We start from the raw sequence: 27232 nt of genomic DNA on the forward strand, positions 1-27232 counted from the left end.
TTGAATATGGATATAGACGAAGAGACATCAGCCTCTGAACCTGAGATCCAAAATAGAAACAACAAAGAGCCACCAGCTAAAAAGAGAAAGAAGAGGAAGAAAAAGTCTGCCGCAGCTACAGAAAATGTTGACCCATCCATGACCCAGAAAAGCTGCACTCCTCCGGAATCTCTTTTTATGCCGGAGCCCACCCCTATTACTGCATCAGAACCTACGGAGGAGACTACCAACAAAGCCACAGAGCCTTCCACTTCAGTAGAAAAAGCTCAGCCAGTTAAAAATGCTAAAGTCCTCATCCGTGGCCTTCCTGATGATTTTAGTACAGATGAAATATCCCTTGAATTAGGGAAGCGGAACATTGAAATCCTGAAAATAGTCCAGTTTAAGAAGAAAATGGGTGAAGCCTTTAGGCCCCTCCCCCTGTACCTCATCGTTATGCCAATGCTAGCCAATCACGAGATGATCTACCATATTGAGAGCATCAAGCAGATCCCGATCAGCATAGAGAAATACCACGGCGGCCGGCGGCCGCTGCAGTGTTATCGATGTCAGAGTTTCGGCCATACCCAACGTTCCTGCTCCTCCAGCCCAAGATGCATGAAATGTGCCGAAGGGCACTATTCATTCCAGTGCAGAAAGAGCCGAGACTCCCCAGCTAAATGCTGCAACTGCATGCAAAACCACACCTCAAATTTCACTGGGTGCGAGGCCCGTCCCAGTCGAAAGAGAAAATCGACCAAGGACACGCCTACTTCTACAGCCCACAGACTTGTTAGCCTCATCAGTGAACTTAAAGACTTGCTGAAGGACCAAGACGTACTGCATCTTCTCACAACTTTAATCCAGGGGAATTCCCCATACAGCTGATGTACTACTGAATCAACTCATGCCTCACCTCATCATGGACTTATTATCTGATCCTAACTTAGAACTTTGAACTGTATATGACCTCTGGACTAAATGCCAAAACAGTATAGATGAAGCGGTTAGAAGCGCTTCGCGCTTAACACCGAGATTCCACTCATATCAATCAATCAATCAAACTCCAAGAAGAGGCAGAAACAAGAAGAACGTCAATTTGAACTAGAGAAATTAAGACTTAGTTCCCAATTAAGTTGTCCTTCAAATCGAAATATTGGTACTACTCCGCCGAATACGTTGGATATCCACAAGTTAATGAAGAATTTGGATCCTAAGAAAGAACAAATTAATCTCTTAGTTATTTTTGAGCGTCAAACAAAACGAGCAGAAATTTCGAAATAATAGTATGTTACTCATCCCTTATCTTTTCTTTCACCTGAAATAACACTAATAGCTAAAGAATCTGAAGAACAAACTTACAACTATGACCACGTTAAAAAAATTTTAATGAAATGGTTCAAGCTAATTGTCCAGAAAAATTAAGGTTCAAATTTATTCAACACCAAAAAAGTTCTGTAATTGTAGGAAAGATTTCATTTTTGAATTAACCCTCTGCTTATGGCTGATACAATAAGTGGATCAGAATGACTTCATCATGCTGAGAGCTGTCCGCAAAATGAACTACCTAAATGAGTGGATTCAAAGATGAAAAAAAGATATTGAAACGTTGTTGGAACTAATGGTTACCAATCAAATTAAACGAAGAGTTCCCAATGACGTGCGTAAGCATCTTATGAATACTTGGTCAAAAAATAACCTCATCTACAAAGCTGGAAGAGATACTTGACGAGTACGAGAATGAACATGTAAATCGGAAACGAGATGATTCGGAAGTAAATTATGAAAATCGGAGATTCAAGTGACTAGAACAAAATACCACACTGAAAAATTTACAAGGAGCTGCTGGAAAAAAATTGACTGAAACGAAGAAAATGTTATAAAATATGAGTACAAGAAATCGAATTATGAACAATTTGATAGACGTAAGCCTTATCAATGCTCAGTTAATCTTAAGTTAATCGAATCTGAATAGGACAAGAAGAAGACGAATTACTCACTCCGTACACTCTTATGGCGAAAGTAAATGGATTTAGATTCCCAGTACTTCGTAATTCAGGAGCAACTATTAATGTCATATGAAGAAAATATATGACTCCAGATATGTTTACTGGTAAAACTGTGTGGGTACAACAACCATAAGATGAAAGCCAAACTTATTTACCACTAGCAAGAGTTTCGATATCTGGACAGTTTGGCGACATTGTAACCAAAGCGGCTGCGGTTGGAGGTGAGTTGAATAAATGTCGATATCTCCTTGGGAATAGAACAGTGGCTAGATTGTCAAATCTACAAATAACGCCAATGCAAATTTCAGATTTGAACGCAGTTAATACCAGATCACATTCGATTAAAAGCTGAAAATGAAGAATATGCGCAACAATATACGCAAGATAGAAAGTCAAGCGAAAAGAAATAGCTAAAATCAAGAATTTTTGCTATGGAATGTTTATCACTCTATAAAACATTTTGCAAAAAGCGTAGTAATTGTAGGCCTGCATTCGTTGAAATAGTGTTGCCAGACTCGTTACACTGCATGATATAGGGTTAAAGAATGTATCTTAAACTTTTATTAATTATTTAAGTGTAGTAGTCAAAATCATTGCATATCAACTTTGTTACTCATCAAAACGTGTTTTCACCCAACTGAACTACTTACATACGAACCTAGCTAGCAATAGCAAACATTTTGCTGTCAGATTTTATTTTTAGGGTAAATAAATTATATTAAATGTTATTTTATTCTGATCAAATCTAATGAAATTCTCACAATATTACAAATTAATTAAAAAAACCCAATACAAATAATTACAAATGATTATGACAATTTCTACAAAAAAATTTCTTCAACGAGTAACATCCAGCAAATTTTTATAATTTTTTCAAAAATTGAAAAAGAATTTAAAAAATGAAATTACAGGAAGCTGTCATGATAACTATGCAAAATGAGTAGGCTAGAATTTTAACTTAAAAGTTTTGAGAACAAGATCTGTAAAACCAAATATTTATAACTATTTAGAGATCTTTCAATAGAATACTTCTTAACTTAGATGTAACAATTTGTTTATGGAGCGTGTAAGGCCATCACCTCCTACATCAAGAAGCCTCTACACGGTCTTTTATAAGTAATCCGCGCAGACTGTTTAAAAAGTGAACCAGTTGTGCGCATGAACCCCAAACCTTTTTTTAAAAGTAATTGAGAGAAATTCATCATATATATTTGAGAATTGAATCTGTAGTGGTTGGCAAGTGAATAAGGCAAACCAATAATATTCATAAATAAAATAAATTTTTAGTCATATATTTGCTACCACTTTCTTATTTTAACTATATTCTGTATTAAATTACTCGCTCGAAAAGTGGATATCCTTCACAGTGGTCTAGTCGGACTACCTATAAAAAACCGTGTGGAGGCTTTCAGTTATAGGAGGCGTTGGTAAGGCTATGCACAAATGCCGCTAGAGGTTAAAATTCGTAGTAAGACTTCCGGGCTACTACTTCCGATCGATTTTTAACGCATACATTTGATAAAGCGTTCCATCCATAATTTTTAATTTCGTAGTGTTTACAATGTAACACGTTCCTTCAATTTAACTTTAAAAGAAACAAAGAGTAAATGAATTAGGAACGAATGAATTAAATTAATTTTTGAATTTCTTCTGGCTCACGACCTGTTGAAAGCTATATTTTACATAAAACTTTTAAGTCTGGTAAAATTTCGTAGTAAACCAAATGAGCAGAAGAGGAAGGCAATGTCAATTAGCAATTAATGGTCACTTTATACAAAATTAAAAATATACGAAATGAATGGTCACCTGGTTGCATTCAGTTATAATACCGTAAAAACTTTATTTTTTACGTATTACCTTGTGAGTTAGAATTATTTTTGCCAAACTTTTTTCTTTTCTAGAAAGAAGTAAAAGTACGATTGTGGTACAATAGTGGATTGTGTTGATGGTGCGACCGTGTAAAACATAAAAGCCTGGTATGAATTATTTTTCAAAAATAGCAAGACTGGTCACTTAACTATTTAAAACATGAAGTTTATCAACGAGAAACGAGACATTCATGGTCATCTATTTAATTAACAACATAAATATCTATATTTTTATAGGAACTAATCCAATAGCTATAATTTAAAATTAAAGTTATGTTTTGAACAATATGTTCTCATTTATTCATTATCGTTGTTAAACGGTTGATCTAAATAACGGATGATCAGCTTTTCAACTCCATTGTCTCTTTATTTCAATTTTCCCGTTGTCCTCTCAACTATTCAATACAGTTGTCCGGTTTTGTACCCAAGTCATAAGATAAAGGGACTTTTTGGTCAAGCATCGGAATAAACACACCTTTTTGGAACATTTTTTTAAAACGGACTTATGTACATTTACTATTACTGTTAGCGTTACATATTGTATTTTTGGGAGCTTTTCTATAGTTTTTTGAACAAGATGACATGCAATATATCATGCTAAAAATTTATTTTTCTTATTTTTACGTTTGGCACATATGTTAATTATAACATTAGATGTGAACCATTTTTTTGATAAACTGAAATAAATGAAATAAGTATCACGAATAAAATTAATGCATATAAATTAAAACTATAAATACATTAATAATTCATAACTCAGTCGGGAAAGTCACTCGAAATGTGTTAAGTGTAGCATAATTTTTTTCTCACTGTATATTACCATGCTTTCTTGAAGTTAAATAAGAAAAGTATAGTTTTACTTATTCTCGGACTTTTATTTTGGTTATAGAAAATAATAATAAAACTTCATGAACGAATATCCATTTTTACATTTTTTTATTTCTGGAATTTTTTTCATATGTACTCAGAACTCTTGTACTAGAGGAACATCATCAGAGCTATCGTCTTGCAATTCATAATCAATGCTAGTATCAGGACGTTTTTCAGACATTTCGTATCGCAGCATATCCCAGAATAACTTATCTCCGAATTTGAGACACCTCGACGATACCATTACAGTCTTCAGACTCTGATCCATCTCTTTCAGGGGTGGAAGAGGCCCATATTTCACAAGGATGATCCGATGCCATTTCTCCTCCAATGAATTTTCAAATGCCACTCTAAATATCTCCATGCAGAACTCATTTTCCAAGTAGTTCCTGTTTTCAGGTAGTGTATAGAAAATTCACATGATATTGTCGCTTATGAACAAATAAAATCCAGATTTCTGTGGTTCTAATCAGCATAAAAGTAATAAAAGTTATAGAAGTATTTAACAGTGAGTTAGTTACAAAACCAAGGTTCTTTTTCATGATAAGAAAGCATTGTCCTACATAAATTTATGTGTTTTACTTAAAATGCCTAAGAACCTATAGTTTCATTCCGACTCGAATAGAAAGAATTTTTTTTCAAAAATAAGATATAAATAGATATAACTAAAATATAAATAGTTATACTAAAAAAGACAATATTCTTTTCATTTCTTTTCAATTCAAATAAAAATACCAACTGTGTAATATTGCCTGATTCTCAACCTATTAATAGTCTCAATAAGAGACTTTTATACATCTGTGTGAAATAGTTGATATAAATATTTCTTTCTATTAAACGAATTGAAAAAAAAAATTTGCATAAAATTATAATTACTGTTTATTAGGAAAGATAATTACATGCAAAAAATATTTTTTATTACATATATATGATTTTTTATTAATTTATTTAATAATGTTTGAATGGTTTTTTTAATTTATTTAATAATGATTGAATGGTTTTATTAATTTATTTAATAAAATTGATGTTTAAGGTACACATTTTTTTCTTTATTTTAAAGAACATAATTTTAAATGGTGAATTACGAAATTTGAATAAAATTGGTTGGATAGCTCCTGAGAAATTGAATTTTAAACAACTCAGATATTTAAAATTTAATTTCTCGGAAACCATTCAATCGTTTTCACTCAAATTTTGTATTTTGTCATGTAAATTTACATACTTTAAAATGATGTAAAAAAACTGTATACTTACAGTTAAAAATGTCTTTGACTCTTATTTAATAAAATAATAAAAAAATAACAAACATTTACAAAAATTTATTTTTTGTATGGCATTATCCTTGGATATACAAATTTTATAACTGCGTGCAAAACGTTTTCAATTTCCATAAAAAGTTCTCAAGATATGGTAAAATACACAAAAAGTAAAATTAACATTAAGGGGTACAAACCTTGTATCACTCTCCTGAGCAAACTGTGGGTAGCATATTTCTCAGATAGTTGTTACCCCCCCCCCCATAACTTGGGGATCATAAATCTGAATTCGTTGAACAAAAGGAAGATTAATCGGAGAAAGTGTTTTGTGTGACTGATTTTGTAACTCAGAATATTGTTATCTTACTATATAATTAGCATATTTGAGGTCGAGCCATTAAGATCGAGTCCTAAAACGGGATCATCTGATCATTAGATCAAAAGCTATTCAGTGTGATCCGCTATTTTTTGACGCACTGTACAGTTAAGGACAGAACTTGTCTATCAAAAAATTATGTTTACTAAAGAACGCATCTTAATGCACAACAGTCACAAATCTACTTGGTTCTACTTGGTTCAACAAGTTCTACTTGGGAACACAAGTTCAAATTGGGAGTCTGAGGCCTCAGATGTTTCCTTTTACCATTCATTTTGAAATATTGGAGCTTTGTGGTAGATCTATAAGGTAACAGGAACACATATAGGATGAACGGTAGGGAATAAATGACATTTCATTTTAAGTTGATCGAGATGAAATTGATAAGCTTTCAGACACAAAACAATACATGAAGATTAACAATTCCTTTAGAGAAACAAATAATGAATGTATGCAAATGATGACTGCCTTGGTAATTCATTTCAAAATAAATGTTTTGTAGCGTCGCAAGTTTTTTCAGTTTGTAGTCTGTTAGATTACACCAGGAAGCCGGTGCCTATATCATTATTGGTCTTATCATGTATGTATAGAATAATACTTTTAGTTTCAGTTGTAGGTGTCCCTGATTGAGAAGATTCTGTAATTTAATTACTGCAGCATTTGCCTTATTCTTAACACGTAGGATGTGATCAGTCCATGTGCGATGTTTGTTTAGAACAAGACAAAGATAAGTGGCTTTTTTCACGGTTTGTGCGTCTCAATATACAACAATATAAAGAATGTTTTTATAAAAGGAAAGTGGTTGGATTTTTAACATTAAATGTATACATTAGATGTACCGTTCAGTTCTGTCAGATCATAATGTTACGATTATCAATGTGCATGCACATGCTTTTTAGTGCCATATATTCTATGTACCTTTAAACTGGAACATTACAGTTGTATTAAAAGGTAAATATCCTATCACTTTCCTTCATAAAAGAACCTTTCGCATAACTGAAAAAAGGCGTGTACTTTCGCTGACAGAATTTCCTGATAGACCAAATACATACCTGCCAACTTTTACACAATTGGCGTAAAATTTTATTTCTATCTTTTAAGTGGTAGTAAAATGTATGTTTTCTATATGTTCCTTGCATTTATAAACTTAATTTATAATCTTTTTGACTACCACTATTTTTAAAAAAATTAAGCATATATATTAATTTGGAATACATTTATACAGTCAGCATAAACATCTTCAAAATATAGCGTATTTTTCAGCCTAAATTTGAAATTTAAATTCCATTCCACTACCACTGGGAAAAATCATTAAAGGTTGGCAGTTATGCAAATATTATTCTCCCTCCGGTCTCAAATTAGCTGCTACATTTAAATTGCAAATTTTGTCTTAAATTAATTGATATTTTTCAAACAGCCTGTGTGTCATTAGTAACATCCTATGCATTTAAGTAGATCGACACCAGTAAAATTATACTACTAATAAATTCGCAGCTCATGATATTTACATTCAATTAAATATAGTTAAGGAAATAAAACCGAAAGAAACTGGTATACTTAGAGAGTAAAATGACTGTTCGTTTACTATTCACCACTTGTTACGTTAAATTGTTTATCTCGATATTCTTCGCATAAAATTTTGCTGAAAATAGTCAAGGCAATAAAAACGGAATGCGGTTGCAGCACTTACTTAGTGAGCAAAAAGACTGTACGTTTGCAATCCAACATTCGTCTCATCAGATTGTCTATTTCGAAATTTCCTGTTTTGATATCTCTCTGGGGTACAAATAATTTATAGAAGGGATGCTTCAGTTCCAGCACTAAAGGAAAATACAAATGAAACAATAATAAAAATTTACAATATATGACTACTTTTTAGCTTAGAAATTATATTTCATACTCTTGGGCTAGTTTCAAAGCAAAAGGAAAAATTATATAAATAAAGACTAAAACAAAATCCTTACGAAACCATTCAAGCTATCAGTTGGCAGTTATGCTGAGACAAGCTACAATTTTTAAACAGAAATAAGTATTGTGAGTACTCATTTATTAGAGTACTCACTCAGTTATTATGAGTATTCATAAATAACTGCCGATGTTTGGCTCATATGTAAAACTTGTAAATAGTAGTGAAGCTAGAATAAGATTACGTATCTGTTATCATTTGTTCCTCACATACATAATTTTTCTCAAATGACAATTGAATTACAATCAAGGGGAAAAAGTTTTCGTTTAGCCAGAATGTGAACACATCATCTTATAGTTCACATGTCTGTGAATATACTATGCTTAATTTTCATGTAACGGTGGTAAATATCACATGAAATAAAAATTTAATGCTATAAAAATTAATCCTTTTGGTGCGGATGATTCATAAGAGCAGTCGTGCAAAATCAGGATGGATTAATAATAATAATCGTTAGCTTAAATGAGGGCATGGCTAATTTGGCAGAATTATATTACTTTCACTTTAATCAATGTTAACTCAGTCACATATCTAATTAATATCATCATCATGATTATCACCAAACTCTATCTTTTACTTCTAAATTATTAGTCCGATCGTCTCCATATTGATCCTAAATTCTGTCCGAGAAAATACATTGGAAAATAGGCCTCACTTGTTTCTTAGAAAAAAATTCCTTTCTCCCCCTAAATTATCCCTTTTTTTCTTCTCTAAAAAAGGGGAAACGTGCCGAAAAAAATAGGAAAGTTTTTAAGTATCATATTTATAACAACATAAGGAAGCTTTTTGTCAAAACATAACTTGTTTATCAGTTATTCCGAAGAAACACCATTTTTGTTTGCTATAATTACTGGATTATATTGAATTTGCAAGCATTATATATTGCCCTAAGGCAGGGGTGGTGAACCTTTATACACCAACGTACCATTTTCTCTAAAAAATTGCTTAATGAGGTCATAGACGTGCCGTCAAATAATTTTGACTTCGTGATTATTTTGAAAATAATATTAAATACTATCAACTCAAAACTCTTTACTTACAATGAAAAAAATTCTATTTTGCAATATCTCAGTTATACGCGTAATTCAACTTTCAAGTAACATTAGTGTGACTTCTGTTGTTGCAGATTAGATGACAAATAACTTATATTAGGTTGTAAGATCTTAGTTTAAGCAGGACTGTTAATTTTTTTTTTGCTAGTTATTTATTGTTAGCTTGTTTTTTTATGGTTAATAATTGTTTTTTAGCATTAATTTTTTTTTAAATATTGTTTATTTTTTTGTGAATTTTAATTTAATTGTTACATATGCTTCATAGTGTAACGACAATTGTGCCCAAAATATTGTGTCGCGTGCCATAAATGGCACGCGTGCCATTGGTTCGCCATCCCTGCCCTAAGGTTTTATGACCACATTGTATATAATTACACATCATAATTTAACGTTCATTTGTCATCAAGATTTTCTTTTACTTTATTTGCATTCTCATCACACGTGTGGGCATCTACAGGGATGCCAACAGCTCCGCTTTCAGCAATTCTTTTAAAAACTTTTTTGCTAATTAAAAGTAGTAAGACTTTTAGAGTAAGTATAATTAAGCTCACATTTTAAAAGATCTACCACGAGATAACTGCTTTTTTTGCTTTTATTTAACTCAAATTGGGTACCTAGGCCGCGCAGTGAATAAGACATTTACTTGTTTTTGTGACATTGTGGTAACACTTACAAGAATATAAACCTGATTTAAAGTATATACTGACGTGAACGGTGTATTACATAAATTGCACGAGATTATTGCAAATAAATTTCATTTTATATCATATTTTGAATTTTCGATAAGTAGTGGTGGAAAAATTACTTAAAATGAAAAAGAGCTACTTAAAATCCGGCTAAGTTAACGAGTTAAATGTGTCATGGAAAGACTTATATTTGCATATTTTTTTACTACCAAACTATTATGAATTTCTTTCCTTTAAGAAAATGTAAAACAAAAATAAATGTTTTAAAACATGTAGAAATTTTTAAACTTGCCTGGTAGAAAGTGTTTTCGAGCCTCTGAGGCGTCTTCATCGGACAAAGAAATATAAGCATCGAACAGTTTTCCAACATGTCTTTCGCTTCTTTTTTTCAAACATCTCAATCCTTTTGAGTAGAGCCACACTCTTATATGATATCGATATCGGAAACACAACAAAATAAAGGTCACTGTCATTATTAGAATCACTGGAATCAGGGGAAGGTCGATAAAGGTGGTTAGTAATTTTTTTTAAAAAAAAGAAGATAAATCTATGACCAAAACATAAACAACTACATTTTCTAATGCCATACATGGAACGCAAATGAGCTGGCTTTGTTTTAAAAACTTATAAAGCATCTGTAGAAGCTTGACGCTTGAATGGTAGGTATACATACCTGCCAACTCTTCCGGAAGATTTTATTTTCATATTTAAAGTGGTAGTAATTATATACTATTTTTTTCTTTTATAATCTTAATTTTTAAATGATTTTGATCACCACTATTCTTACAAAAATTAAGCACATATATTGATATGCGTTACTACCCTGGTTGTCAACTTAAGTTTGCTCATATACAACGTATTTGTTTGCTTAAAATTAAAGTTTTATTTCCATTTTAATACCACTGGGGTAAAATGATAATGGAAGGGATTAAAAGTTGGCAGGTATGGGTATATAGCAATTAAACATATTCAAATTTCATTCACTCACACTTAGAAAACCCCACACAAATTCTTATGGATACTATGAATATATACGAATTTACGAAAGCGGTATTTAATCGAAAATCTAATAAAAATAAGAAAGTGGTAGCAAATATATGTATAAATGTTTTTTTAATTCATGAATATGATTAGTTTGCCTGAATTACTTGTTAACCATCACAGATTCAGTTCTCAAATATATTCAATTTAATATAAATTTCTCTGATTTACTTTTAAAATGGTATCTAGTTTTGTGTGCACAAATTTTTCACTTTTTAAATAGTCTGCTCACACTACTTATTTAAAAAAAACGTGTAGTGCAGGGGTGTCAAACTCGTGGCCAGAGGGCGGCATGCAGCCCGAGTAGAACATTTTACACGGCATTTTACACTTTCTTTCGATACAGGTAAAATGGCAGGCCGCCACCCAATCACAGTTTGAGAAGTAAAGCGTGGGGTATTTTAGCTCATCAATTAAATTCTGAGACAAAGTTATGCCAATACAATTCTGCAATCAACAGTTTCTGAGAGGTAATTAAATTGCATACAGTAGCCTGCTATAGATATTTTTGATAGGTATCTTTGCTTTTGTGTTATTAACCCTTTGACGGTTATGAGCGAGTTCGGCTCGCAATCGAATCGTGCTTCACAATGCACGCAAACGAGTTCGAGCAAGATTTCGACCGTAATGGTTAGTAACGAGCACTACTCGCGTAGTGAAATTTTTCCCCAATGCGCGCTGACGAGCTGAGCTCGTTCGCCATTATTATTCCGCATTGACTATGTTAAAAACTAATTCTACTCGCGAAACGTAGTTAGTTTTATTGCCTACAGATGGCAGTACGGCTTCCATGAATTTCTTTTCATAATGAAGGGGGAATTTATTTTTTTACCTTGTTCTTTTTATGCGTATTTTGGCGCGTTTTTTAGGGTGTTTGTAAAGTAAACTGGCTGAAAAGCGGAAGTTAGATAATTATGATGATGATTATGATTGTGATACAGAAAGCTTATCTAGTTTTGAGTCTGATGAGCACTTTGTTCAGAGTATATAGGTAATTACTGTATTTAAATGTTTCATAAAGTTTTACATTAGTTGTAATATACTTATTTAGTCCTTTCAATTTAATATTTGTCTTATAATTATAATTAATCATAATCATTTATACTTTACTATTAATAATTATCATTTATTATTTTAAAGTACGTAAAAACTGTTATTTATGTACTACAAATACTTTAAGAAATTTTTAAAACGCGTGAGGCGAGTTATCTACGGCATCGCCAGAGATGCCAACTGGCTCCGCTTTGTAGAATAGTATTTTCTAGTGGTCAAGAAATTCAAGTTACTTTCAGTTTAGTATTTTTCCTTTTAAGCTCACCACTAAATATCAAAAATTATAAGTATCATATATAAAATGCAACAATCTTGAAGAAGACGCCTTCGATGTTACGATTAGAAAGTCATGGAGGTATTCGAGTGATGCTCTGATGTGATGTCGTGGAAAAACAATTTATGCTTTTAGGAGGTCGTAGAACTTTCGGATTTTCATTGGTGTCTTTTGAGTGAGTAATACCTATTTCATACTCTTGCAATCATGCATGTTTTTCTAATTCTGAATTAACTTAAGAGTATAAGTAGATGCAATTTAAGTTAAACGATTCTGCCGATGTAGTAGCTTTAATTTACGTTAACATCACTACTGAAGTTAATATTTGCAATCGCGCAACAATGGCTACGTATCACCACCACGCACGTGGCGGAAAGCGGCTGACTGAAAGACCTGCATCTGGTTCAACGTCGGATGAGGAATGCTCGGATTTTTAAACCAAAATGGCTAAAGAGTTAGCAGACATGGGAAGGAGAATTAAAGAAGATGAAAGGAAAAATAAAGAACTACTTGAGAAACTAAATAATTTGGAGCAGTCTCTCATGCCCGTGCCAAATAGGCCCGAAATACCGACTACATCAGCGGAAGTCACTGACATGGAAATTCATGAAAGCGGCCAAATTTTGGAACAGACTGGAAATGCATCGTCCATCGATTCAGGAAACTCATCCAAAAATAACACAAAAGCCCCTCCCAAAAAACGAAAAAAGAAAAAGCAAAACAACGTTGAGAAATCTGAAGAAAATTTCTCCATGACTACAAATAGCAGCCCTCCTTCACTACTAGATGTCGCCACTTCCTTACAACTATCTGAAACCAATGTAGATCCTGACTTAGCCGAACCCAAGGAGGATTACAATGCAACTGCAGCTCTACCCACAACTTTAGAAACAGAACTACCAATCAAGCATATTAAAGTTCTAGTCCGTGGACTTCCAGCTGGCACCAATACAGATCATATCTCCCTTGAATTGGCCAAGACAGGCATTAAAACCCAAAAAGTAATACAGTTCAAGAGAAAAGAGGGCGAGGCCTACAGGCTCCTCCCACTTTTTCTCACAATACTAATCGAAACAGATCAAAATCAACAAATCTTCTCAGTTACCAATATTTGTGACCTTCCGGTGAAAATTGAAAGGTTCCGCTGCGGGAGAAGCCCAATCCAATGCTACAACTGCCAAAATTACTGTCACACGCAGCGAATTTGCAACTCACAACCAAATGTGCCACAGACCATCGTTCTTTTGAGTGCCACAAAGACATAAATACACCACCCAAGTGCTGCAACTGTCTGGAGGCACACACTGCCAACTACACGGGATGCAGCATCCGTCCCCCCAGGAGAGGCCCTCGTGCAACTCCAGCTACAATTCCATCTGCAACGACAGGTCAAGCCCATAGACTGGTTTCAATCATCAAAGAACTAAAAGAACTTTTAAAAAACAGAGAAGTTTTACAACTGCTTCAAACAATCATGCGTGAGTCCACTTCTGAATAATGTCACTTTTGGACTAAACCTGAACTCTTTTTTGAACTTTAGTTAGTATCTCTATTACTATACTAATTAATATTTTTGAATGCTGATCACACTAGATGGCGCCACTAAGGCTTAGCGAAATTTATGTAGAATCTTCATGATTTTGAATCCCGATTTTCTGTCTATATGCTATCATCAATTTTTAATGCTCAATTCCAAATTTCTACTGCAATTACTGTAAATATCACTGATTAAGCTCGTATTTCATGTATATCCATCTAATCATGGCTGTATTCATTTTTCAATGGCAATTAATGCAAATCTCCGATCAAGTTTGTACATACTTCTAATCATGGTTACTATATTATAATGTTACCACATTGTTACATAATTCAAAATGTTTTATTCACTGTATATAATTTTCATGATGAATGGGGTAGGGGCCGCTGTGCGGCCTAGGCACCCAGTTTTGTTTAAATAAATAAAGACAGAAAGAAAAGAAGACGCCTTCAGAGACGGACGTGCCTTGCGAGTTGTCCGAGCCGGGGGCTCGGTCGTCACCGTCACCCAGTGGGATGATCAACGATGAGTTCCAGCAGCCAGTCGTCACCACCTCATAGCCTCAGCGATGTTTCCTTCCTCTCTTCGTGAACGTTTGATGCAAGCCTGATGACTGCAGTACTTCTGCGACGTCGATCACTGATCAATGTTTGAAAGACAGAATATTAAGATGAAATAGTTTTCAAATCCAGCCAACGTGAACACACCGTGTAAGCGGCAGTAGTAAATTGTTTAGCTTCGACGTACGTGAACGTGATGATTGCTTTGACCTTTCGTTAGTAGCATCTAGGACCTGTCCAATCAAACTGTTAATGGCGGCCATTTGCTTTTGAAACCGACTGATCGAAGCATGTTTCACAAGTAGGAGTCTGGCTTTACTAGCATCTATTGTCCTTCGGGTCCTTGCCCAGTTTAGTTACTAGCGGAGACTGGAGATGTTAATTATCTAATCGAGATAAGTTATCTTACAAACAGCGAGACGTTTTCTTCAAGCAAAGCACAGTGGACTTCATTTTTGTTGATTACTCTCAACTCGTTTTCAAGTCATCTCACAGCTTTTCCTCATCATGGCAATGTGCCATTTTCCCCCCATCTCACCTTTGGCTTTATGCTCCTGACCTCAGTGTTCCACCTCATCGATCCTCATCTCATGATGAAGGGGTAAAGGGCACCTCGGCCTCAGGCACCCCGACCAACCAACAAGACAAGCAACAATCTACTGGTTACTCTATTCGAAAGTAGGCGTAACTGCCCTTCTCCAGTGAATTTTACTACATAATTTGCTACCACTTTATTATAACTATTCCAGAAAGCGGAGCAGTTGGCATCAGAGAAGGGTGGCATTTTCGGAAGAACGGGGGGGGGGAAACAGCTGCCACTTTCGACTACTGTTTGCTCGTAATACTGCGCAAATTAATGAAACGAAAACTGCTCATTTCCCTAACCGTCAAAGGGTTAACGTTAAAATAATTTTTTAGTGTCATCTAAATTGGTTTTCATTAGTTTAAACTGGAATAAAATTAGATTTTAAGATGTCTAAAAACTGAGAAACGTGCAGTTTTAACTTTATGAACCTTTTGTTGCTGAGTGAACCCTATTTTTTGGGTGTCAGGGTTTTGAAGACTTATAAACAATCTTTACAGTTAAAATAATTATTGAGAAAAAAATTCTTTTTTAAATGACGAGCTTAACTCCTTTCGGAGTCTCGGGATATGAAAGGATTCGATAAATAATAGTGCTTACCCGATACCTCAGCTACCATTAGGTTATAGTTCCGTATTAATTTAGGGCAAAGCTCGATTTCACTCAGAGTAATTATTACTTTCCCTCTCAGACTTTCTCTGTCTTCTTCAAAGCTACATCGGGTCTCGTTTACATCTAAAATCTGAAAATAATTCAAACTTTTGACATTTTAAGAAGTATTGTGTTAAAAAGAATGTGTTAGTCATTAGAATCGAGAAAATGATATGCATAACAGAGTTGTCAGGTCACAGAGTGTCCCGCAATATTTATTGCAAAAGTTATAGTTGTAGTATGAAAACATCAATTAAGTAAGCACATTTTTTCTGTTAGTTTATAATATAACATTGTAATTATCACAGCTTTTAAACAACGCGATAGATAAAATCATTTTTTAAATAAAATTCTTAAGATCAGTATATTACATTAAAATTAGAGTTTCAATTTCGCAACTAAAAGTAAATAATAAACTACCTGGTCACAAATTATTAATTAGCCTTCATTATGTGCAAATTTGGTAATTGATTTCGGTTTAGTATATAGAACTTTGATAATTTTTTTTTCTTGAAAATGTTACGAAGTCAAATTTATTTTTATTTTTCTCTTGTTATTAGATACATTCATCTACACTATGGCACACTTAGGGTAAACTAATCAGTGAAGGAACACTTAACCCCTTGGGGACGGGTGATTCAGAAAAGCATTCGTACAAAATCAGAATCAAGCTGCAATTAAATAAAAAACGGTAACTTAAATGTAGTCGTTACTAATTTGACAGACTTACTTTGCTTTTATTTTAATTATTGTTAGTTTAATCATATGTATAATCAATGTTAATTCAAAGTATAACTAAATAGTTTTATTTTGAACAAAGTAATGGTGAATTAAATAAATCAAAAAATTATAACTCCGCCCACAAATAAACTGCTAAAGAAATACTTTGATTACCAGTTTTATCTTCTTACCCTGATTGATACGGTTTTTTGCTGTCACGTATTTGTGACAGTCGGCGCGAAAGGGTTAAGCTTAGTTTTCCTTTAAAAAAATCATCAAAATTAAAAAAATTGTAATTTTAGCTAAATGACAGTGCCAATATATTTGTTATTAAATATAAATTATGTAAAAAAAATTAGATATCCTGCTTAATATTGTTTTAAGCTTTTGGTGGTTCAAATAATAAGTAGTAAGATAACCAAGTCTAGGAACAGTTCTTACCAGTGAATAAACACTAAATTTTCCAGTGAATGAACACTTAATTTTGGAAATTTTTTATGCTCTTTAGGAATTCATAGGCCATAAAAATATTTAAAAACAGGATTTTTCTTGGAATTATAACATATAACCACAGTTAACGTGGAAAATTTTACTTTTTTTTTCAGCCATGAAATGATAAGTAAAATGGGGTTGAATACAAAATAGAAAAAATGTTTTTAATATCCTTTCTCTCAGTTTAATAGTCGATACTAAATCATTAATGTTTATCATTATGAAATCCGATCATGTTTTATTATTATTATTTTATCGCGTTTTTGTTTAATCTCCCCCCCCCCCCTATTTTTTGAAGCTTTTTTTAATCTGAGTATTTTTTTTTCTCTTCATCATACTTTCGTGCTTTAACTTTTTTTCCAGCTCTTTCAGTCTCTTTAAATTTTCGTCCTTTTTCTGAAGTTAATGCAAAAGGTAATTTATTTCATTTTCTTTTAATTTGATCGTCCTCTTTTTCCCAATATTTGGCCAATGTAAATGTATCTTCGAAATTTCTTCTGATTTTCCAGAACCATTTCTAGAATTTCTCACTGGATAATTGATGGGAAAAATGTGTTTCGAAGTTTGAGGAAAATCCATATCTCATTGACTTATATCTAGTGGGTTTTCAGCAGTACTAACCAATTTCTGACTTTAATTACTAACGGAACGAATTGTTTTTGCAGCTAACAATGCCTCAAGAGGACTTATTTCCAAATCAGTTTTCAAGATACATTCATTATCAATGTTAGTTGTTTCAGCTTCAGTGTCTAAGTTTGACTTTACCAAATGTTCTTTTTGTAATAAATTCTTCCATATTGAGAAAAGCACTGACTATTGGATATTTGGGAGATTAGACTCTTCTGTCAATGTTCCTTCAAAAATTTGTAATATATCTCGTGAGATTTCATTCTCAAGCTTCTAAAGAAATAGTACATCGTTACTCGAAGTTCTCGTTTATCGAAGTATGCGTTATGGTAATAATCTTTCTTGCTCATTAACTTTTTGCGTCTTTCTTGCATGCATTTGCTAAAGGCATCGCTTTCTACACCAAATGGAAAAATACCACATTTTATAAAAGCATTTTAACTTCATCAGTTGATGCCTGCAAAATGGGTGTAAATTACCACTACATATTGTTTTACGATTCTTTTGTTTTCAAGATCTAACGGAAGTTTCAATTAAGCTTTCAAAGCTCGAAGTACGCCTACATCACAAGGCTTTAATACACTATTTGAATTAGATAGATCCCCAATATTTTCAGTGTAATTTCCCTTTTTCCCTATTTTTTCTCTTCCGACGAAACTCGAAGTTTTTAACATTATGGAATCGTCCGCCCCCTAGTCGCTTGTGCGTTGGACCGACTGCTGACGTTGATCTAACTAGGGCCTGGTTTGCTAGGACAGGTTGGCGTCAGCGGTACGTCAACGTCCCGCTAACGCTCAGATAAGGCGCTTGTCTTAAGAAACCAGGCCTTAAGTAAAGACGTTTAAAATCTTAGTTTTGCAAAATATTTATGAAATGTTCCTTCACTGGTTGATTTACCCTATTTATATTTTTTTTGTGAGCAACGATGCTGTTTTGAGATAATCTAAATAAAAATATGCAGAATTTGAAATTTTTGAATGCTTCAATGGTTATATTTATTAAAAGCGTCATTTATCCAGTAAAGTGCTGAGTTCCAGTGTTGTCTCAACAGTGAACTTTAATATTTAGCAAAAAAAATATTTATTAGGGTGTTGTTGTGTAACCAAGATTTTCAGGGCAGAAAACGCTCAAAACTGAATGTTTCACTTACTTTGGCAGACCATAATTCTGAAAAGTAAAAATGTCCCATGGAAACGAGTGCATGTCCATAACTAGGCATCGGTATATTAATAATATAGCATAACGAAGCTTTAGAGGTGTAGCTGCTTTCCTAATATAAACCCCTTAAACCTTACTTATATTTCACCTTTAAGGAAATAACTTTGAGCGATGCAATCATTTTCTGTAACAATGCAAATTAAAATTACAAGTATAACCGATTATTGTTATCGACACAAATTTGGTCATTTGACATTTATTGCTAGAAAGTGTTTACATGATCTTTCTTCTCATTACTTAAAATTAATGATTTAAAAAAACTTATGTAGTAGTTTAAGAAAAAGGAACAATTCTATTAACAAAGAAATTTGCCCTTAAAAAGCATGATAGCATATATGCATTAAATATGAACATGTTTGGAAGAATTTCACAAATCTACACTATCACTCCGGCTTTATGTGTTCAGGCAACTAATCTTTTATTGCGTGTTTTTTAATTTCTAAGTTTTGGAGCATTTAAATAAGATTGATTTAGCAATTGATTGGTAATGGTTTAAGTTATAACTTACCTCAGAATTGTGTGCTATGATCCACTTTCTAAACGGTAGAGTATTACAATCACACTGCCACGGGTTTCGAGATAAAGTGAAGGTCTTGACATTAGACGGCGGAATGTTGAAGAATCTTGTAATATTGTTTTCTGCCAGTAAAAGAACCTCTATGTTGTTCGGAAGATTGAAATCCAATCGTGAGATAAAGTTTCGTTCCAAATTCAAAATACGTAGCTTGGACGTCGAAGGAAGGTTGATCTCGACTGGATTAGACAACAAGTTTTCTTGAAGATTTAGTTCAATAGTTAATTCTGGAAATCCAGTTGGTATCTTAAAAAAAATATCAAAATACGCTATTGCTTAAAAAAAATATATTACAATAGAAATTTTTATAAAAAAATATCTGCACTGCACAAAAAAAAGAAAACTGTAGCGCATAATAACTTTCGATTTAATGGTCAGATTTTCACGTATTCGGAGTCAACCTTAATGGTTCTAAGATCTATTCTTGAATATGCTAAATTATTAGAGTAGACGATATATAATGTTACGAATAAAACGTGAATAACGTATTTTTGAATAAACATAAAATTTTTAAGGCGGATTCGGACTCTTCACCTTCAAATTGTGGGAGGCTGCCCCGATTTGCAAAATATAGCCCCGATTGTTCGGTGAGAAGTGTGGGTGACAGTTTGAACCGCTTAATATTAATTTCAACTTGCTATTAAAACGGTTTATAATAAAAAGCACACTTTTTTACTCATTAATTACTCTTTTGACCCTGCAATATCGTTGCTAACAATGAAATAGAAATTCTTGTGTATTTGCATCCTTCAATAGTTAACCATAAATTACTAGCCCTAAATTATGACAACCGATTTGTGCAAACGATACTTTCAATAACGAATTCATATACAGAATTAATAGCACATTTAATCACAGCATATTTATAGTTAAGCCTGCGGATCATAAAATGTGAGTCTTAATTCCGGGAAATCCGATCATTAAATCGAAAACTATTAAAGTTGTTAGCTTTTTTTTGTGCGCATTGTAGATTGAGCTTTATAAATTTAAGACATTCCATAAAAGAGTTACAGTTTAGTCTATTTGAACTAAATCGGCAAAAATATAAAATTGGTTTGTAACTTTTATGCAAGCATAACATTTTTTAAATGTTGGAGCAAAAAAAAAAAAAAAAAAAAAAAGAATAAAACTAAAAACAACGTAAAATAAAATACCGGAATAGACCTAATAGCACCAAAACTACAATTCTGGTTCTTTAAATAAAAACCTTTTTTCAGTGTCTAAACACTAAATGACAGTAGAAAAGTAAAGTAAGAAACTCTTTAGTATCCAACTATTTTGAGCTTTCCTCTAAACGATTTTTTTTATTTTAATAAATATTATGATATTCAAAAAGTAATGAAACCAGAGAGATTATAAAAAGTAATAATAAATACCTTTGTCAATCTTTTTGATGCGCAATTCACATTTGCGTATCCCTCGTCTCTGTAGGCAACGCACGAACAGTCACAATACAATGGGCAGTCCTCTTTTGGCCAAGATAAATCTTCTTTAGTCAATTGGCTCAGCTGTTTTGATTTGAACCTGATTGGCAAAGAACAAGAAAAATCAAAATTTGATGTATTTAATGTTGTGTTTGCCATCCAATCTCTGAGCCACAAAAGACGACAATCACACACCCAATAATTTCCTATAAAATAAAAAGAATGTGAATATATTAAATTTTTAAATTTGGAAGAGTTTAGTTGATATTGCCAATTTCATTTCTTATAAATATTGAACTGTAAAATTTTTTTTGATGAATAAATTAAAAATATCAGATACTTTTCTCAGTGATGTAACGTGAGCCATAAATATGATAATAAATTCCTCATTCAATTATTTTGATGAGCAATTTATTCTCATATATGTAAGAAAAGTACCTTTTCGGTAATCAACGTTCTGTGCGTAAATAACAATCTGACCAAATTAAATAACTTTTTATCTAATATGAGGAACTTCACGTTCTAGGACTCAATCATAATGGTTCGAAGGGAAAATCTCAAATATGCTGATTCATTAGTGTAGAATCAAATATGCTAATTAATAAGTGTTAATTAGTTACGAAATCAGAATAAAAAAACTTGCTTTTTCTGATTAAACATACCATTCCTTCGATGGATCCAGATCTCTGATCATCGAAATGTGGGGAATAGCCTCAATTTGGGAAATATGCTCCCTATAGTTTGTTTGTTTGGACCCCTTAATGTTAATTTTTCTTTTTTCGTATTTTCCCAAATCTCGAAAACTTTTTAAGCGAATTGAAAAACCTTTTAACAGAATTAAAAATGTTGTTTTTTCCAATGAAAATTCCAGGCAAATAGAACTATAGTAAATATTTCATATTTCTTATTATTTTATTTATTAAATTAAAAAAAAGTTGATTTGTAAGGTATACAGCTTTTTACATCATTTTAAAGAAAGTGGATCTAGATGCCAAAATATAAAATTTGAGCGAAATCGGTCGAATAGTTCCTGAGATATAGAATTTTAAAAAACTCAGATAATTAATAATTAAAGAATCCAAATTTTCAACAGCCACTTGTGATATTTGTCACTATTTTTTACTTAGACTATCACCACCTGGTTAACGCAATCCTTGCTACAACTGTGAAGATAATTTCATTTTCTGATATTCCGATTCAAATTGATGGAGATTAAATGTACTTATCAAATGTAAATATTTCTTGAATCTCTAAAACACCAGGGAACGATTCTCTTTTCAAAGTTTGCAGTCTATTACAGGACAGTTTTTGTAACCTACACTTCATTTTAATTATAACTTTATTGGCGCTGTAATCGCGTTCAGTGGCTTAGCAGTTATACATATTCGAATTGAATGTAAGTCATGACGCGGAAAATTAACTTTGAATTAAATATTGACGTTCGATGACCAAATATGCATTCGTTGCGGTTGAGAAAATTCTTTTCGAATTTTCCGATGCTAATCGAGAGAGAAAAAAATATGCTTATCTGTTGTAATTATTTCTTGAATCGTTAAAGCTCTAGGAAACTATTCTCTAGACAAAGTTGATAGTCTGTCAAGAGACAAATCAATCTTTTTTAATTGTTCTAGTTGAAAAAGTACTTCTGAATCGATTCGGGAAATACATTTCTCAAAGAATATCAATTCTTAAAGCAATGGAATTGAATAGAAATAATTTTGTGTGTTTTGTGTTTGTTTCTGAAATTCCGATGAAAATTGTTGGAGATTAAATTTACTTACCATATGCAAATAATTCTTGAATCTTTAAAACTTCAGGAAATGATTCCCTTGACAATATTTTTAGTCCATTAAGAGACACATCAAAGCTTTGTAACCGGTCTAGCTGAGACAAAGCTTTGGAATCGATTTGGGAAATAAAATTCTGACTGAGTATCAATTCTACCACCGATGGAATCGACGAAAAGCAATTCTTTGTTATTTTACTAAGACGGTTATCATGTAAATTAATAGTCTTCAACGATTGCATCGATTGAAATGCATAATCGCAAGATTCGATTAAGTTGATACTTAAATCGATATGTTCTAAGCGATTACTTCCAGAAAACCATTTTGTAACATTCCTTATATAATTTCTTTTCAGATTAACACTAGTGACATTTTCCAAATTGTAGAAAAGATCTTCAGGTATTGTTTTCAATAGGTTACAACCTAAATCTATATTCTGTAAGAAAAAGAAAAAAAGAAAGTCATTAGTTTAGAATACATTGACCAAACTAATTACAACATGAGCCAGAAGGCAGAATACTCTTCTATTTAAGAAGAATTCTCTTAATGCATGTTAATTAGTTTAGAAGTATAATGGGCAATATTAAATTGAGGAAAGTTTGATATGTCTTTATTTAAAAGAATAATATCTGATTCTGAAGAAGAAAAGTTGATGCTGCTAAGAGTCTCATTTTATTTCTCTCTGTGTTTAGAAAAAGAACTATTCAAGCTGTATAAATTAACTTTAATAAAAAATGAATGCCAGATGCTTAATCTGGAAGCTAAAAAATGATTCAGACTACCTAACAATTACATATATGCCTTCTTACGAAACGATTGTTAGAAACTGAGGTGAGAATCTTAGGTTTAAATATTTGTTTCAAGTAAAAATGAGAAAGACGATGGATTTTCGTTTTTGCAATACCATCTTAAGAAATGTCTCAGACTACCTACAATTTACATTGCCATTTTGCTAAGCGATTGTTTAGAAACTGATGACTATTCTCAGTTAGCAGTGTAAATGAATATGATACATCGTTAAGCATCGAATGTAATGAGGAGGATGTCAAAGTTTGTTCAACGGTGTTTGGAAAGTCTATAAATGACATTTGAAAACCAGATTTTAGTAATATTTTAGAGTCATAGGAGACGAACAGAAATCGCCAAAATTTAAATCCAGAAAAAAAATACGAGTTTCATCGGAGCAAAAGGAGTAATCGCCATGGAGTAGACTCGAGGAAATTTATCGATGATGTTTGTTCCGTTAGCCAGAATTCATAAAACCGAAATGGAAAAAGTCTGTGGAAAGGAAGGGTATTTGTGTATGTATTGCCTTAAAAGTAGTTCTAAGGAATATCAAGGTAATAAAAGAAAGATAAATAAGCACAGAATTTCAGCTGAGGATAAAGCGGGCTTTTTAGATGGCTTAGTACTAAAGATTCCTGCAGGGGATCAAGAAAGCACTCTAAAATATCGCATTCTTGTAGGTTGAAGATATGCTGCTTAACCCAGAAAGTAAAAAAAAAATACGACAAATGGAACTAAGGTAGATACAGGCAATCGAAGGAATTTTGGAACTAGCAAAATCATACGGAAAACAACTCTTGTGATGGAAATTACGAAAAGGGAAATTAAGTTAGAGACGTTAGCGAGGTTACATTTACTTACCTGCCAACTTTTAATCCTTTCAAGGATGATTTTCCCCAGTGGTAGTTAAATGGAATTTAAGTAACAATTTTTGACAGAAACAATGAATATAAATCAAGCTTATACGTAATTCAATAGCATAGGCTGAGATGTAGTACGAAGTACCTGCCGCAGAGCGTTCACCCCACTTCTTCGTCTGTGTTGATACCTGTAGGCATACCCTCCAACTTATGAGGATTTTGAAAATAATTCTTTCTAGTGGTAGCGAACCGAAGTAAAAATTTTTAAAGCAAATGGATCTCTCATGAAACTTTTATCAGAACTTAAGAATCTAGCCGTATGGCCTGCACTTTTTTAAGTAATAGTGGACAAGTTACGCTAAAATTAATTTTTTTTAAATATTAAGACATTAATTTTGCTACCGTCTGAAAAGAAGATTTCTGAAACTACGGAAATTCCGTAGCAGTTGGAGGGTATGCCTGTAGGCGACTAGAGTACTGTGTTTATATAATTGAATATGAAGTATTTCATATTTATATATATGCTTAATTTTTTAAAAAATAGTGGTGGTTAAAAAATATTACAAATTAAGTTTCTGAATGGGTATACAGGAATATATAGAAAGCATACATTTTACTACCACTTTAAATATAGAAATAAAATCTTACGTCAAATGCGTAAAAGCTGGCAGGTATGTATTTTTAAAAAGCATAAGCCAATCAGCACGAACTGAGTGACGAAAAAGATGAAATGGCAGTACTATTTTTCCTCTGATTATATTGTAGCGTAGATTTAAGTCAATATATATTTAAATATTCAAAACAACGCCTCCAGATCGGAAAAAACAAGAAAAATTCAGTACTGCATGAAAATTATTTTATCTAACTTTCAGTCACGGCCTCTGTGTTTTAGTTATGAAATAATACAAAAATTGGAATTTAGTTATGTAGTTGTCATGTTTGTATATAGTTGAGTTAGGAATTATCTAACTTTGACTTTATAAGACTTTGACTTTATAAGTAGAATTTGTTAATTTGGAAAGAAAGCTATAAATGGAAAGGGGTTTTCCTCAAATTTAAATTTGTAGTATTAAACAACATTTATTAAAAAATGATACCGACATTATATATTGGATCTCACAAATTGTTTTATTTCCTATTACCATTACATCGTGTTGTCCAATCCATCATTTTAGGGTATTATTATTAATTATTAAAAACAAATTTCTACTAAAAAATGGTGTTAGTGGAAAAGCTTCATCATTTAGTAGAGCTTTCAACAATATAAAGTGCGAATGCCACTTAGAAATTTGCTAATAGTTTCTCAAAAAATAGATAAATACTACAAAATACTATCATAATAGTTATGTAAGTCAGCTATTTTATAATGAAAAATCTAACATTAAAGATTAATTTAAGGTTTTAAACATTGGTTAATATTCTTTTATTACAGTACACATATAATTCAATAAGAGTATTCTATTATTTGTTCTAGTTTATTTATTACTTTTTGGCACAGAAGTAAGGGCCTAGTAGAAAATACTCTAAATAATAATAAAAATAAACTGTAAGCTTAAAGTATTTCTCCTTAACAATGAATACGATTTTCGTTTTTGTAATTTCTTCTTAATAAACGGAACAAATTTGATATACGGGAAGAGACCTGTATTTCAGTTATGAAGATACAAAAGTACTGTAAATAATACTATCATAAGTGCTCGATTACTTTAGTACAAATGTGGCAAATAGCAATCTGTCTTTCTACTAAAGAGCTATTTCAACCTCGAACGATGTTAATAATGATATGTTCATACAAAACACCTCACCTATATATCCACACTTGCCCCGGTAAATCATTTGATTGTTTAAGCTTATTATTGGGAAATTAAAAAGAAGGCATAAAAAATATAACTATTAAAGTTGCAATTGAAGCAAAAGTTAGAAAATTACCTTATCACCATAAATGCCATACTTTTTTCATTTGCAAATTTATCAAGTGTCCTTTCATGTAACTACATATGAAAATTTATATAAAATAAAGAAAATTACCATCAAACTTGGATTTTGAAATAGACCATCAACTGTTATGAGATTGTTCTTGTCCAATCTAACCAATCGTAAACTTGGGCACGGATCAAATGTTTTATTATCTAACCTACTCAACTTATTGCTCGTAAGAATAATTGATTGGAGTTTCACATCACCCAAGAAAGCATTGCCTAATAGTGAGCTTATTCTGTTCTGAGCCAGTGAGAGGTTTGCAAGCCCAGGCATATATTGAAGTTCAGTTGTAATCTCAGTTAATCTACCGTCCACAATCTCAAGTGTTGTTAAACTCTTGATTCTACTAATGGCATTTGGTATTCTACAAAATTCTGTTTGATAAAGATGTAGTTTAGTCAGTGATCTAGTATGGGTTAAGGCGTTGTCTCTTATACTTTCAAAGGGGCAACTCATACTTATTTCAGATATCTTGAGATCAAAAAATATTTTTCGAGATAAACTTAGCTTCTTTGTCATTATGCAATAGAAAAGCAGTTGAGCAACTGGCTTTGATTTCAAATTAAGAACTAAGTAACTTCTAATAGCACGTAAGCTAACCACATTTTCGCAAATCACTCTGGGATTTTCTTTCACATATTGCACCTTGCACATATTGTTTTTCGTGCCAACCACCAAACAAATGCTAAACATCAAAATTAAAGCCACTAAAGTAGCATTCATTTTAGAAATTATAGCAAAGAGTGAAAGTTAGTATTTGGAAGAAAGCAAGCATGCAGATAAGTCTTACGTTCCATTATCAGAAAGCTTGATTATTCTGAATAAATAGTGACACGTTGTGAACAATGAAAAAAAAAAACAATCATCTTATACCACATCAATCCAACTATAATGAAGTTTTTAAGACCCGTTGAATTTTTTTCCTTATTCTGATAAAATGTCTTCCAGAAAAGGAGATTATCTTCAACGTATAGGAAATCTGTTAAAAGGAAGCTATTTGTGA

General features: G+C 32.4%; 1 protein-coding gene across 1 annotated transcript; it reads right to left on the bottom strand.

The window, feature by feature from the left end:
- Positions 1–4809: 4809 nt before the first annotated feature.
- On the bottom strand, positions 4810–26748 carry LOC122268296 (protein toll-like). The gene is made up of 8 exons (XM_087162689.1): positions 26278–26748; positions 22598–23039; positions 20769–21022; positions 19327–19638; positions 15711–15852; positions 10355–10546; positions 8049–8178; positions 4810–5115 (listed from the first exon to the last, which is right to left on the bottom strand). The coding sequence occupies exons 1-8, from the start codon at positions 26746–26748 to the stop codon at positions 4821–4823; spliced, it is 2238 nt and encodes a 745-aa protein (XP_087018815.1). The 3' UTR covers positions 4810–4820.
- Between the last annotated feature and the right edge of the window lie 484 nt (positions 26749–27232).

Source organism: Parasteatoda tepidariorum, chromosome 5, assembly GCF_982258835.1.
Source record: "Parasteatoda tepidariorum strain Cologne lab strain chromosome 5, Ptep-v5.0, whole genome shotgun sequence".
NCBI classification, from domain to species: domain Eukaryota; kingdom Metazoa; phylum Arthropoda; class Arachnida; order Araneae; family Theridiidae; genus Parasteatoda; species Parasteatoda tepidariorum.